At 36.1% G+C, this 16436-nt stretch overlaps 1 protein-coding gene across 2 annotated transcripts in view; it reads right to left on the bottom strand.

Moving 5' to 3' along the window:
- Window positions 1–16436, bottom strand: part of LOC114266881 (ARM repeat superfamily protein) — a 34964-nt gene that overhangs the window by 6364 nt on the left and 12164 nt on the right. For both annotated transcript variants that reach the window (XM_028207818.2, XM_028207819.2), the window contains exons 5-10: window positions 10770–10896; window positions 4435–4496; window positions 4211–4297; window positions 2775–2861; window positions 1046–1159; window positions 642–770 (exon numbers count right to left, since the gene is read on the bottom strand). In XM_028207818.2, coding sequence (XP_028063619.2) covers window positions 642–770; window positions 1046–1159; window positions 2775–2861; window positions 4211–4297; window positions 4435–4496; window positions 10770–10896 — 606 coding nt within the window. The remainder of the gene's footprint in view (window positions 1–641; window positions 771–1045; window positions 1160–2774; window positions 2862–4210; window positions 4298–4434; window positions 4497–10769; window positions 10897–16436) is intronic.

Below are 16436 nucleotides of genomic sequence, written 5' to 3'. Positions count from 1 at the left end.
TTACATAACGGTTGTGGCCGCTTTTTAAAACCTTAATGCATATACAAAATCAAAATGACCCTTTCTTCGTAAAAAATAGTAATGATGACTCCTCCCTCCTCCCACTCATACTCTCATATAAACAGTCATTTTATTTTCCATTTTGCAATATGCTAAATTACTTAATGTCATACGAAAACCTTTAATTTGATCTTTTTCACATGTACAATTTCTGGAAAGTATAATTCTAACCTCCTAGGTGTATGGTCATGTGCAAGCTCACCCTTGTAGGATTGCGACCATTTTTCCAGGCCATTGTAGAGTATAAAAATAGAGATTACTTTTTTTATAAAAAAATTCCAGCCCATGGATCATTTTAATAGTTTCATTAGTAAGCTGATCGATTACCAAAAAAAATGTAAGTGGTGCCCATCAAATAGGAAGCTTTAAAGATCAAAAGAAGTGGGATACAAAATAGTTTACATGTAAACACTTTCAGTGTATGCATACACAACATAGTCCAAGCACGGATGTTTTTGGATTACTCCATAAAAGGAGAATAACAATCAAAAGGAAAGATCAGTCAAGGACAAGCGGAAGAAAATGTTTTATGTGATAAATTGTTCATGTAAACAACCAATAAGAATGACAGTGGCAATCACCTGAACATCAAGTTGCCTTGCAAGGGAAACAGTTCTTTTCAAACCTTCCTCCTGCATGCGAGCATCATTATCATCATAAGCTCGAACAAGCAAGGGCAGGAGATGTGAAACCAAGTGCTCCTGACTAGCCTACAATAATTACAAAACAAACATATGACATCATGACCAAGTACAAATCAAGATTATAAACAAAATAAAACGAAACCAGAAAAGGGGGGACAGAAAAAGAAGAGAAGAAAAGTCACAGCAGGCACTAAGTTCGATAATCCTGCACTATAAAGAGGACCAAAAATAAGAAAGAGGGGATACAAGAAACGAAGAATTTAACAATTTTAGCAACCACATTAACGTATACAACATCTAAATCAATCAAAAGTTGAAATAGAATTTAGGCATTTAATAACCTTATTGATAATAAGGTCTGCATGCTTCACAAGCAGCAACAATGTCTCGCCTGCAGCAGTACTAAAGACAGGAACAAGGGCCGGCAGTGTTGATAGCTCAAAATCACTTTTATCCTGCAATTGATTGAAGACATCATCCCATAATGTCCACGGGAAAAAAAAACAGGATGTTAATAATCATTGAAGGTAAAATTTACAATGCATCCATTATTAGACATAACACCATCTATGTGACACAACACAGATGGTTTGGACACAGTTGGGAGTGGCGGCTGAAACTAGGGGAGGATTGGTGGTGGCGGTTGAAGCTAGGGGAGGAGTAGGGGTGATTGGGTAGGGATCAGAGGTGGCTGGGTAGGGTGAACGAGGAAGGGGATGGATAGTAGGGTAATTTTGTTTTGATATTAGAGGGTAATTGGATAATTTTTCTTTTCTATTTACTCTGTTAAATGGCAAACTCTGATAGGGGAGAATCTGAAATTCTCTACACCACAAGGGAGAATCCGTATTTTAGACAAACCTTAGAATGTATTTGTAATTTACCCTTTTACTTTCAACTTCAACATACAGGTGAACGCACAAACATTTAAACATATAGGGGGTGTTTGGCAAGTTGGGTTTGGGCAATTTTTTGGCTAAAATTTATAAAAAGATAAAATAACCTAAAATAGCCAATAAGACAATGTCACATCAAACTCATAATAATTTCACTTTTTATCTCACAAACATCACATCCAACTAAAAAAAAAAATCCAACTATCTTCCCAAACACAAAAATTTTAGCCTACTAAAACAGTCAAAAACTAAAATAGCCTACTAAAATAGCAACTTTCCAAACACCCACATAGTCCTACATGCATATTTATCAGCACATCAGCACCTTGGTATAAATACTAGTAATTGTGTTATGTGAAAAAAAATATGTGAAGTTAAAGCATATCCTGTCATGCATGAAAATTTTGAGAAAATAAAGTGCACACAAATCTGTACCAAATATGCAAATCAACATTTGCCCTTTTCATATAAAAAATATTAAATGCAATTTAGAATCAATTTCGAATCAAGACAATTTATTTAAAGAAATCACTCCATTCATAAATGGTACATGTAACATGAGTTTATGAGGACACTTCTGCAGCATCTACAAAATTTGACATCTTTTAACATTTATTATTTATTTTCGTTTGTGTTGATTTCTCTCTAGAAATGTATTTGAATGCCTTTGACCGATAGTGCTATATTTTTCATAAAAATATAAAAAAAGCAAGAAAAGAACAATCATGGCTTGCGGAAAATTTCCCGTCAAAGATCAAAGGTGATAACCTTGCAAACTTAAAAGTTGAGCCAATTGCATTAAACATGGTAAGATAAAAGCATAGTTGTTAACTAGAAGTCAAAACAAAAACTTTTTCAACTATAGAAGGTGAGAAACTACTTTCCAAAAGAAGGTAAGCATCAACCTTGATATGTTAAGCATATGAGTATGACTATTCCAAACATTCTAAAGCATTCTATTCTACATCCTGCATTTCCTATAGCATAAATTGAAAAAGATTTGAGAAATCTAATCATGTGACAACACCAAAAGAACCTGCATTCAAAATCAAGTTTTCCAATACCAGCCAAAATTACTTTGCAAGCTTTTATGATTTCAAGAATCAAATCTCAACAAATAAATAAGCATGCCAAATGCAGAGCTGAGACTATAAGGATGAACTAACTACAGTACCTGAGACTCTGCAATGGTCAAAACCATGGGAAGAATCATTGGTTGCATTACCATATTACGGAGCTCCGCACAAAGAGGTGGAAGAACCTGCATTGAATATCAAAATCTCCATTCACTGAACAGTTCATGTGCCCCAAACCAATAAAGGAGAATCAAGTTTAATAGAATATTTGACTGAAGCCCCGAAACTGCCAAAACAAAATGACCCAAAAAAAAAAAAAGAAGAAGACAAAAACTAAAAGAAAAAGAGCAAGATACAAAATAAATGACCCAAAAAAAATGAAGGTGTAGAACAACATTAGGAAATTAAGGTAAAGGCTGCCTATAATTAATCTTGTGGTGTGTGGGTATAGTGCAAGGAGAGGTTACAAGGTTTGGATCCGAAGATGCAGAAGAGAGTTTCTACAGTTTGCAGATAGAAATGGGTGAGATTTGACTTGGTTTGAAATAGTATGGATGCAGGATTTAAGAAATAGCAATGGTTTAGGGGGTTAATGAGGTTAGGATTGGTTAGAAACGAATAGCATGGGTGATGGGAAATGCAAACACTTTGGATAAAAAGATAATTAAAGATTTTTAACTTAGAACTTTATTTTATTTAGGAGTTTTAGTTGTTTAAGGAATTATATATATATTGGGATTTTGTTTCCTTCTGGGATTGTTCTTTAGTTAGTTGCCCATAAATACATGGATATGTGATAGGTTTGGAGGATGATATGATTTGAGACTATGATATGATTTTGGATCATGATTATTGAAATATTGATTTGGAATGGTGATTTTCCAGTTTCTTGTTCTTCTTTAGATCATTTGGTGCTACATCAATTTTGGTATCATAGCCAAGATTTTGATCCATTGTTTCTGTTTGATAGGCATGATTGCCTTCTTAATACGGCCTCATCGCATTGAACCATAATTTTGATCCATTGTTTTTGTTTGATCTGTTTGGTTGCCTTCTTCATATCAATGCTTTTAAAACCGGAACAGACTAGCTAGCCCATCAACCAGTCTAGGTTCCAATCCAAATAAACCACAGAACCCGTTTTGAACAGAATTGGTGTATTTTTAAATAACTGTGATTGAGTCGGCTACCCATTCATGATACATTCTTCAGAATATATATGCAGATAAGCAGCAAGACCATTCATTAATTGTAATGAAATTAGCCACCCAAGACAAGACAGATAAACTACTTAACAATATAACCTGAAAATAAAATTGAACTTCAAGCATTGTGAAGTCACTGTATTTCCAATTTTTCTTCACTAAACATATTTTAAATCAAGATCTAACATCAAACTTGACAACTTAACAACTGTTGCAACACTGTTAAGTACAGAAAATGATTACAAGGATATAGAGCAGACTGCAAGCCCATATATTGTGCCGATTAGGCTATAAAATTGCATCGTGAAAATGGGACAAGAAACTCAAACCTTATACCGCAATACACGGGAGTCAAAATCTTTCCACATGTCTGATAACGCCTTTAGAAACTCAGACTTCTGCATGTTATCTCTCTCCTGCAAGCGAATAAGATTAGTCATTCAAAATTGCATAATTTCCGCCAGCATTTGAACACATTATATTTCATGCATGATGTTTTTGGCTAATTCCTCCCAAGAAGCATATGATGACCAAGCTCAAAGTAAATGCCTACAAGCATGTGGTCCAGGAAGCGAAGAGCACGCAACCTAGTGTCATTCCGGAAAAAGGGAGAACCTGCAAAGAAAAAACAAAAATTTGAAAAACAATAAGATATGAAACAATGTAAATTGAATCTTTTAGATGTCAGGATAAGTATTAATGGAACATTTGATTCTACTTTGTTTCCCATTTTACTCATTTTTTTTTTTTAAATTAATAATAGTTATATTCAAAAAATAAAGCACCACATATGGGGCGCAACCTTGTACACAATGAGTACACAAAACAAAAAACATATGGTATCCCTACTATGTATCAATGGAAAGTACACATAAACAAAAAACATATGGTATCCCTACTATGTATCAATGGAGATATACAACTCCCCCAAAACTGTTAGCAAAAGGGGACTAAAACTCACAAAAATAAGTTTTTGGCTCACTTGCTTTGAAAACAAGTTAAAGCACAACAGGAGATCCATAAAACTAAAGACGTAAAAAGTCTTCCAAGATTTAAGGCACTCACTGACTCCTTCACTCCTGCAAACTGTAGCAGCCCCCTTCGGTACAACTCTCACTTAAAAAAATGGGATTGGGGAGTGCGCAGAAGCCACTGTTGCGCGGCCAATGGGGATTTTTACGGGTCTCATTCCGATGAACCAAACCGTTCATTTTTTAAAAGATATCGAATAGAATATAGCTGCAAAAATTCAAGTTAATCGGACATCGATATCCCTTTCATCAAGACATATTTGTATCTAGAAAATTCATCAAGTCATGTTTGTATTTAGATTTATACTTAAAATTAATATACCATTCAATTTTTTAGATACCAATACGTCTTGATGAAAGGGATACCGATATCCGATTAACTTGAATTTTTGCAAGTATGTTCTACTCGATATCTTCTAAAAAGTGAACAAGATCATCACAATGAGGCCCAGAAAAGGCCCTATTGGCCGTGCAACAGTGGCTGCTGGGCATGGTGTGCAGCAGCCTCCCCAAGCTCTAAAAAAATGGGATTAAAAGTTTAGCCCAACCTGGCCCAATGGGCTTCTATATAGATTCCAAGCTCTACAAAAATAAAGGATAAGCTGGGTGGGCCACCGACCTGTGCCCACCCCTACTTAGAGTAGAAGAAAATAGGGAAATTAAAGTAATACCTTACGTTTTTTCAAAATTTATCAAATTAATGTATCCTTAATGTGTCATACATGTATGATGTATCTGTGAAAATATTATGCTAATTATGTAAATATATTAGATTGATTGTGTAAATATTAGATTGATTGTAAGAATATACGTGAGAATATTATGCTAATTATGTAAATAGGTTTATTCTTATTTACTTTTTAGATTAGGTCTACAGAACTCAGGTGTACTCTTTGTATCATACACAATTGAATATACAGTTTCATTCAGGAATCTTACATAGTATCAGAGCCACCTTCGTCCGAATCATAGAACCGAAACTCCAGTTTGTGGCTTCCATCTTTGCCTCTGATTTATCGTCGGAGTCGTGCCTTGTCTACACCCTCTGTTTCGACTTTGAATCTCGAAGTCGAAGTCAACTCTCCAGTTCACCATCGATATCCCTAGTTCATTGTGAGTTTTTGGTTCGAGTAATCTAAGGCTCGCGATCTCACCCGAAGTTCTCTCTTCTTGGTCTTTTGTCTCAAGATCCTTAGCGAAACCCAAGCTATCTAGTTCGCGATCTGTGATAGGTTGCCGAAATCACGATTCATCGTCGCTCCTGACCTCTGGTAGAGTCGTCGACTCGCGAGCTCTCTATGTGGTTCTCTGGTCTTGTGGTCTCCTCACCTTATGGGTCGATGTGGCCTTTCTCCTCCTGGGCTTTGATTTCTCAATCGCGATCTACCTTTGGTTCTCTAGGAGCATTGCACCCTATTCGTCGCTGGTTTTCTAACTCTCTCAATTGCAATCTCTTTGAACTAGGTCTAGATCTTTGACCCATCTGGGTATTGTCATCTGATTCCTTATCTAAGGTGTTATTCCGTTGGAAATTTAGTGCTTATTATTCTGACCCTAGTGGATATCTCTATTTGCGTCTTGACACTCTTTTGTTTGGATTTTATATGTTGTTCTTGCTAGTTCATTACAATGATGGATGATAAGATTACTAGACCCAAAAATAGGCTTTTGGCTTCAGATGAGTGTGCCTTCTACCATCAAAGAAATCATTGGAAGCATCATTGTACCAAGAAGGGACATCTGTCTACCTCGTCGTCTCAGCATCATTTGAGTACTTTTTGTTCTCCCACTGATTTTACTGCATCTGCTCCAGCTCCTGGCCCTGACTTGGCTTCCTTGAGTGCTCCGATTAGTCAGATTCAGCATATACTGTCTAACTCCCAGCCATCCCCGTCTGCCTCTATTGCTTCCTCTCTTTATTCAAGTTTGCTTGGGTCTTCTTCAAGTATCTCTTCGCCTGTCTGGATTTTTTACTCTAATACCTCTCAACATATAACTCCCTATCTCTCCTTACATCAAAATTGTACTCCTCCTCCCTTTCCTATTACTATCAATGCTACTAATGAATCTGATATGTCTATTATATATGTTTGGTCTGTCCTACCATTTGCTATATCTACTGTCTTTATTCCATCTGTCTTATATGTTCCTCAGTTATCTGTTAGTTTATTATCTATTAATCAGCTTGATGCCTCCGATTTTGATATTATCTTTTCTTCTTCCATCTGTTTTGTACAGGATTGGATGTCCAAGCAGCAGATTGGGACTGACCGTAGAATTAGAGACCTCTATGCGGTGGAGAGCTTGCATCTACCTATGACTACCTTTCCGATTGCCTTTTCCTCTTTTCAGTTAGATTCTCTGTCAAATCCTTTCTATTTGTGGCATTCCAGATTAAGACATTTGTCTACTGATTGCCTACGGGTTTTAGCTCAGTCAGGTATTTTAAGTAAAATTTCTCCTAATCAACTTAACAAGTATCAAGAGTGTAAATTTGCCAAAATGACAGCCTTACCTTTTCGTAAAAGTACTTCTACATCTGATACACTGTCTTCCTTAGTTCATACTGGTGTTTGGAGTCCTTCTCTTGTTCTCACTAAAAGGGGTTCTACATAATGTGTCATTGGTTGATGACTATACTCGTTACACTTGGGTTTACCTTATGACTCATAAGTTTGACTTCTACCAAATATACCGTACTTTTCAGTCTATGGTCACTACACAGTTTGGCTCTACTATTAAATTGTTATAGTTTGACTTGGGCGGGGAATATTTTAAAACTAAGTTCTGTGAGTATTTAGCCACTTTGAGTACCATTTACCAGACTTCCTGTACTGATACCCATGCCCAAAATGATCGCGTTGAGCATAAACATCGTCATCTCCATGAGACAGCTAGGTCTCTCCTTCTCTCTACCACTGTTCCGGCTCTATTTTGAGATAAGGCAACTCTTACTACTGCTTTTTTTCTCAACCGTAAGCCTACTTCCTTTTTCTCTGGTCGGTCTCCTTATGAGGTTCTGTTTTCTCAACTTCTCAATTACTCCCTCCTATGTGTGTTTGAATCTGCTTGTTGTCCTTTTACCCTGTAAAGATAGGACCAAATTGAGTGTCCGGTCTGTCTTATGTGTCATTTTGGGTTAAAATCTCACTCAAAAAGGTTATCGCTGTTATGACCCTATTTCCCGTCACCTATATGTCTCCCGCCATGTTGCATTTCTTGAACGTCTACCTTACTTTTAGCTTCCTCCTCTCACCGCCCAGTTTCCAAAGAGAATTTGGTTCATATTGATTCATTTCTTTTTGTGGTCCTTGATGAGTACATCTCTGTTGATCCCCCATGAGCTTGTTCCTTCTCCCCGTCCCACCCCGCCTAATGAGTCCCTCTCCACTAACCCCCAGAAGTCTGTTTCCTCTTCTCCTTCCCCTTACCTGCTCCTGCTCCTTCTCCTCCTCCGTTGTTAGTCTATTCTCATCGCAAGGCTCTCCTTCCACCAATTGTCTCTTCCCCTACTGTTGATCCCCCTACTTCTGACGACTCTAATCTTGCAAACCATAAGTAGTCAAACTTCATTTTGCTAAAATATGTTTTTCTTCGCATTTGTAAACAAGTAGTCAAACTTCATTTTGCTAAAACATGTTTTTCTTCTTTATACTGTACATTTTTGTTTGCTATTCACTCTTTTTCAAAACCTCAATCTTACAAGGAGACTTGTCAGGATCCTCATTGAATTCAAGCTATGGAGGATGAGTTGCCTGATTTGCAAAAAAATAGTACATAGGAGTTGGTTCCTTTGCCTACCGATAAGAATCTGATTAGTTGCAAATGGGTCTACAAAGTCAAAACTCATTCTGATGATCCTATTGAGTGCTACAAGGCTCACTTGATAGCCAAGAGTTTTTCACAGAAGTATTGTATTGATAATGAGGAGACCTTTGCCCCTGTTGTCAAGATGACTATTGTCCGTACTTTGATATATGTCGCTATTATTTGTCATTGGCCTCTTTATCAGATGAATGTTAAAAATGCTTTTCTTAATGGCCACCTCACTGAAGAGGTTTACACGCGCGTCTTTCCCTTGGCCTTCCCCATTCCTCTAGACAGATTCTCATCTTCAGCGTGCTCTATATAGTTTGAAGCAATCCCCTCGTGCTTGGTATGATTGCTTTCAAGCTACTGTCACTCAGCTTGAGTTTCATCCTAGTGCCCAGGATTCAGCTTTGTTTCTCCTTCACACCTCTGCTAATTTTGTTGCCCTGTTACTGTATGTCGATGATATGATCATCACTGGCTTTGACTATTCTGCTATCTCTGAGATCAAGTAGCATCTCTTCCGTACTTTCAAAATGAAAGATCTGGGCCCCTTGCGATATTTTCTTTGTATTGAGGTAACTTCTTCTCCTAAAGGCTACTTTCTATCTCCAGCTAAGTACGCAATTCATCGTACCGGTTTTACTGACACTAAGATGTCTAATATCCTCATTGAGCTTAATTTGACACTTAACACTACTGATGGTGTCCCTCTAGATGATCCTACTTTATATCGAGAGCTTGTGGATTGCTTAGTCTATCTAACTGTCACTCACCCTAATCTTGCCTATTTTGTTCATGTGGTTAGCCAATTCATTTCAGTTCCTCGTTCTACACATTGGGCTGTTTTGATTCGCATTCTTCGCTATCTCCAGGATACTATATTTTAGGGCTTACTATTGTCTTTCACTTCCTCTTTGGACTTGGTGGCCTATATTGATTCTGATTGGGCTGGTAATGTTACTGATGGCAAGTCTACTTCTGGCTTCTATATATTTCTTGGTGATTTCTTGATTTCTTGGAAGAGCAAGAAACAAACTGTTGCTACACGTTCCACTGGCGAGGCTGAATACCATGCTATGGCTCACGCCACTGCTGAGATTGTTTGGCTTCGTTGTCTCTTATTTGATTTGGACATACCTCAGTCTTCTCCGACCCCACTTTACTGTGACAATCACAGTGCTATTTAAATTGCCCATAACACTATCTTTCATGAGCGAACAAAGCACATTGAGATTAATTGTTATTTTGTTCGTCAGCATATGTAGTCTGACTTCATCTCGCTTCCTTTCGTCTCTTCAGCACTTCAACTTGCTGACTTATTTACCAAGACTCACATCACTGCTCATTTTCAGTTCCTTCTTGGCAAACTCTCAATATTTTCTACTAAAACATCTTGAGTTTGAGCGGGGGTGTGAAAATATTATGCTAATTATGTAAATATATTAGATCAATTATGTGAATATTAGATTGATTCTAAGAATATAGGTTTATTCTTATTTCCTTTTTAGATTAGGTCTATATAACTCGGGTGTACTCTTTGTATTATACACAAGTGAATATACAGTTGCATTCAGGAATTTTACAACATCCTATATCCATATCCATACTTTGTAGGAAGTAAGGATACAAAATATATAATGATATTAAAATCGAATTTCAATAATTAAAGAAGTAAACATGTGTACAAGTGTGAAAGGGAAAAGCACATGGCCAATATAAACAATTTAGACTTGATATTGAAATGATTTACAAGACTAAAAAAAAATTTAAAGTAGTTGCTATTGGCCCTTAAACTAATAATTAATTTCTGAAGAATGGTTTCACACAATTCTTTGAGCTTAAAAATTATGTACTTTTTACAAACAAATATGTATACATGTTTAGGTTTTGTCGTATTCTACTTTTTACCTGTATTCTGTTTGTTTAGGTTTTGTAACATTGTATCTGTGTACATGCTTCATGGCTAAAAATATAATTAAGGGGAAAAATAATTACAGATAACATTTTTGTTTGATAAATAGATTTAAACATCAGATATTCTTACTCATAAAGTCCAAGGCTGTTGGCCTAGAGGTCTCATTTGCAGACAGCATTTTCTGCAAGTCAGGAACTAACTCTGCCGGGATGGATGAGAAAGGCCCACTGGATAAGTAAGTCAAATTATTCATGTACTGCGGGCAAGAATCACAAGTAATAAGCACTATTAATCAAATTTAGTATATATATATATACAAGAAGAAACTAAAAGAGAAGAAAGGAATACCTTAAATAAACATTGCATATTCATTGCAGATATATTGATAGAATTTTGAGAAAATGAAAAAAATATTTCATCTAAGTACAACTTTGACGTAATAATTGTAATCTTTGGAAGCACAAAAACAAGGTCTAAAATGAATAATTCCCCGTGTAAGGAAGCTAATAATTTAAAAAAATCAAAAATCCAGAGGGAGCAGGCGGGATGCCAGTATGTAGTGTAGACGCCTTGGTGTCGGTCTGTATTCCCTAAGTCTTGTCATGTACATGAATATTTAACTCAACTATAATAATTTTTGAAGTCTAAAAGAGGAGAGTATGTATAAATTGACATTGTTTTTATTTTATCATTGGGTTTCAAGTTGTTTTATTCAAACTTGTAATGTGCTTCTTGTGTGTCTAAGTGTTAGGAAATGTCCGACGAGTGTTGTGTTGTGTTGTGTCGGTGTCGGACACAAAACATTACCTTCTTAAAAGTGTCCATGCTTCTTAGACCTACACTCACCCAAACCCCACTTCGTCGGAACTTGACAATTTATAAGTCTCATCTACTAATTTTTTAATATTAACAAAAGTACTTGCATAACATAGATGCGGCCTAGAACTGAGACATACTGAGGACAGGAAGAAAAACATTAGTCATAGATGCAAGATAATTTACCCAATGTTATTAGAGGCGCGACTAAGGGCTCGCCTAAACGCTAAGCGAGGCGAGGCGAGGCGACGATGTAGCGCTTCATACTCACTAAGGTGAGGCGAGGCGAGGCGAGGCGAGGCAAAATGGTGAAGCGAAGTCGAAGCGCATGAAGCGAGGCTTAGGCAACGAAGCGAGAGGTGATGCGAAGCGACGCTTCACCAGTTTTTGTCTGATTTCAGTTCAAAAGATCTAGGCCCTTCATTTGGATGACTTTTGTGTTATTTGTGGACATGTGTTGCACTTTATAATTGTTTTCTACTAAATAAGAAGTTGAAACCCTAAGTCGACTTCGTTCCAATCGACATTTGCTTCAAACAACCTCACTGATTACCAGCGTCTTCTTCTTCCTTCTTCGGACTTCGTTCCAGTCGGTTATCAAAGGTGAGTACCTACTTCTTCTTCCTTTGTTCTTTTTCTTCCTTTCTTCTCTTCGTCTTCTCCTGCTGCTGCTGCTTCTTCGTCTTCTTTTCTTCTTCTTCCTTTCGTCTTCTTTTCTTCTTCCTTTCTTCATCTTTTTTTTTTTTTTTTTTTTGATCTTGAAGAACTTTGTTTCTGTCAACAAACCCCTTTTTTTTCCCTTTTTTTTTTTTTTTTTTTCCTAGTTCTTGTTTTTGTTTCTTTTCTTATTTTGCTGAAAATTTTTTCAATTAATTTACTAAATTGATTTTACAATTATTTAATCATTTTGTTGTGTTATTTTACAATTATTTTGCTGTGTTAATTGTATAATTATTTTGCTAAAAAAATTTCAATTAATTTTGCTAAAAAATTTCAATTATTTTGCCGCTAAAAATATGTTGTTCTTTGATTTCTTTATGCTGAAACTGTTTATTTCTTTGCACTTTAATTGTTTCTTCGTTTCATAACATTGAATTGCTTGGTTGGTTAGAATTAGATGTCAAAGTCAAGAGAAAGTAAAAAAAGATCCGTCATGACAATATGTACAGATGGTAAATCCCCAAAATCTTGCAAAGTTCATTTGCAACTTTTGTGACAAAAAAATGAATGGTGGTGTTTACCGAGTCAAGCAACATCTTGCTGGTGGTTATAAAAATGTTGTTGCTTGTAAAAAATGTCCATCACATGTCAAAGATGAGATTAAAGACTATATGTCTAAAAAAAGTCAATCAAAGGTGCAATTGAGGATGGTTCTTGATTTTGATGAGATGGATAATGATGATGATGAAGATGAAGATGAAGATGATGAAATTCTTGAGATAAATCAACATGATAAAAGGCCTATTTCTACTCAAGGTTCTACCCATCGAAAACAAGGAAATAGCTCCTCCAAATTTGTTGCTTCCAAACAACCAAAGCAAAAGGGACCCATGGATGTGTGCTTTGCCCCTGATCGGGAAGTTACGGTGCAAAATCGTAAAGCCAAGGGAAAGCAAACAAGAATTGATGATAATGATCCTAGCAAGGTGTTGACAGATCGGGCTCTTGTTAGGTTTTCGAGGTGAATGTATGATACAGGTATACCTTTCAATGTTGTGAACTACAATAGTTTTGAGCTAATGGTTGAAGCTATTGGGCAATATGGTCCTGGCATGAAACCACTAAGCAACCATGAGGTGCGGGTTCCTTATTTGCAGAAAAAGGTAGACCACACTAATAAGACCACGGAGGATCATAAAAAAGATTGGGTAACATATGGATGCTCTTTAATGACCAGTGGATGGAAGAACAAAAGAAATAGGGCATTAATTAATTTTTTGGTTAATTGCCCAAGAGGATCAATGTTTATTGAATCCGTTGATACTTCTAGCTTATCCAAGGATACAAATAAGATGTTTGAATTGCTTGGCAATTTTGTGGAGCGTATTGGTGAAGCCAACGCGGTTCAAGTTGTTACAGATAGTGCCTCAGCAAATGTGTTGGCCGGTTAGTAACCTAGTAGTATACATTTACTTAGTACTTACTTACAATATGAATATGCAATTCTCATATTAAAAACTCATTCTTTTTTTTTAACTTGTAATAGGGAAGTTTTTGGAGGCAAAACGGCCATATTTGTATTGGACACCATGTGCAGCTCATTGCTTGGACTTGATGTTGGAGGACATTTTCAAAATTCCCAACTTTAACAAGACATTTGAAAAAGCAATTGTGATGCATGGTTATATTATAAACCGCTCTGGTTTGTTGAATATGATGAGGCAATTTACCCAGTGCAAGGATTTGATCCAAGCCAACAAAACTCGATTTGCAACTGTTTTCTAACTTTATCAAGGATTCATCAACAACAAACTAACTTGAAGAAGATGTTCATTTCAGAGGAATGGACCACAAGCAAATGGGCGAAAGAACCACAGGGTAAAAAGACAACACAAGTCATATTAATGCCTTCTTTTTGGAACACTGTTCTTTATGCTCTCAAAATATCGAGTCCTCTTGTTCATGTGATGCGATTGGTTAATGGTGAGAGAAAGCCTCCCATCGAATATATTTATGAGGCAATGGATAGGGCTAAAGAAGCCATTGCAAAATCATTTAATGGAAATGAAGAGAACTACAAGAAGTTTTTTGAAATAATTGACAATAGATGGAATGTTCAATTGCATAGGCCTTTGCATGCAGCTGGATATTATTTAAACCCCGAGTATTTTTACGCAAATCCGAATATTGAGAAAGATAAGGAAGTCATGTCAGGCCTGTATAAATGCATACAAAGGTTGGTCCCAAACAGTGAGACACAAGATAAAGTTTGCGTAGAGTTGACTACCTATAAGAAAGCTGAAGGTCTCTTTGGGATGGCTTTGGCCATTAGACAGAGAACTACAAAGGCACCGGGTGATCTATATTTTATACTTAAGTAATTTTAGTTAGTTTTTTATATTTTAAATATTCTTTTTAATTAATTAGTTATAATCAATAGCTGATTGGTGGAGTGCATGCTGTTCTGAAACACCACATTTGCAAACATTTGCCATCAAAATTCTTAGTCTAACTTGTAGTGCATCTGGATGTGAGCGGAATTGGAGTGTGCTTGAACATGTGAGTACCTATTCTTAAATGTAGTGAATATGAATACCCATAAATTTATTAATACCTAGATAAAAATTTGAATATTTTTATTTGGTTTGAATTTTTGCAGATTCACACCAAAAACAGAAATAGGTTAGCTCAAAAACGTCTGAATGACTTGGTATTTGTCAAGTATAATAGAGCATTGAGACGTCGATACAATTCCTGTGACACAATTGATCCCATCGCTTTGACAGATATTGATGAAAGTAACGAGTGGTTGGTTGGGAGGATGGAGGAGGAACTTGTCTTTGAGGATGATACTTTGACATAGGATGATGTTGCTAGAGCTGCTGGAGTTGAGGAAAGTAGCCAAAGAACTAGCTCAACAAGGACAATAGAAAGGGGTCGTTCAACTTCAAAATCAGCAGCTAGACCTAGATTACAACTTATTGATGAGGAAAAGTCAATTTCAGATGGAGGAGAGGAAGAAGATGCGGAGGGATATGATAAAGCCAATGATAATGAAGAAGAAGTTCATTTGCTTGATGTTGAAGATGATTTTTAGAACCTTTGGATTGTTAGATTGTATTTGTCTTTATTGGATATTTTCTGTTGTTTACGGATATTTAGTATTTTGAATGATAAATGCATGATGGTTCTTGAAAATATTTATATTTTTGTCTATACTATTTATTTTTTAAAAAAACGTCGTTTGTGGTCGCCTCGATTTGATGAAGCCCTCGCCTCGCCTCGCCTTGTCGCCTCGTGCTTAGGCGTTAGGAGACCTTGTCGCCTCGGTTCACCTTTTGCCTTAAAAAACATTGAATTTACCCCCAAAAAATATATAAATGAATAAAAAGACACATAAGAAGCATGATATAGTGATGTTGAGTTGAGACAAAAATTATCAAAAAAATTAGGATACGACATGACATGGATAAAGGTATAAATAAATATATTTGCATATATAAATTAAAATTAAAATAATAATCACAATTTTTTATTTATTACATTACAAATACATTTATATTTTATTATATCAAAATAGAAATTATTTCCACATACTATATATTCAAAAACAAGTGTGAACAAAAATAAAAAACCTAACATCTATTTTAGAAAGTTTTATTCATAAACAAATTGAAAGTTTTAGGCTTTAAAATTTCTAAATTTTAAAAAGCCTATAAGAAGAGGGATTAATAATTATCAAAACCACATTGTTTTGATTTTAAACGTTGGCACCCAAACTATTTTATCCATACTTGCAATGTGTCTCACACGTATTTAAGCAATAGACACGTGCACCACCCAAGTGTTTGAAGCATGTTTGGTTCTAAAAAGTTCACCGGAGATTGTCCTAAAATAACCTTAAAATATATAAATGACAAAGCATGCGCAATTAAGAGGAAAACAAATGAATCAATAGACTATTTCATAAAATCAAGACTAAGTCTCAAAACAAATGAGAAAACATTAAATTAAGCAGCATAATGAAACCTATGAAGCATGGACACGGCAGATTTCATGTCGTGGCAGTGTCTGACACAGGGACACACCAGGGACACGTACGGGACACGCCGGGTGGTGTGTCCCTTTAATTTAATTTTTTTTTTTTGCAGGGGACACGACGGAGACACGCGTGTCCAAATCTGAACACAAAGAGCAAAAAAGAAGAGTAAAGGTCTTGAAACAAACCTGGACTTCGATCCAATCGATTCGCCTATCGATCTCCATGACTTCGACCACCGTAAGCCGTCGACCTCAACCTCTATCCCCTTTGACTTCGAC

Source organism: Camellia sinensis, chromosome 6 (genome assembly GCF_055761805.1).
Source record: "Camellia sinensis isolate YWXY chromosome 6, ASM5576180v1, whole genome shotgun sequence".
In the NCBI taxonomy this organism is placed as follows: Eukaryota; Viridiplantae; Streptophyta; class Magnoliopsida; order Ericales; family Theaceae; genus Camellia; species Camellia sinensis.
The sequence above is the reverse complement of the archived record's forward strand: the minus strand, read 5'-3'. Positions and strand labels throughout refer to the sequence as shown.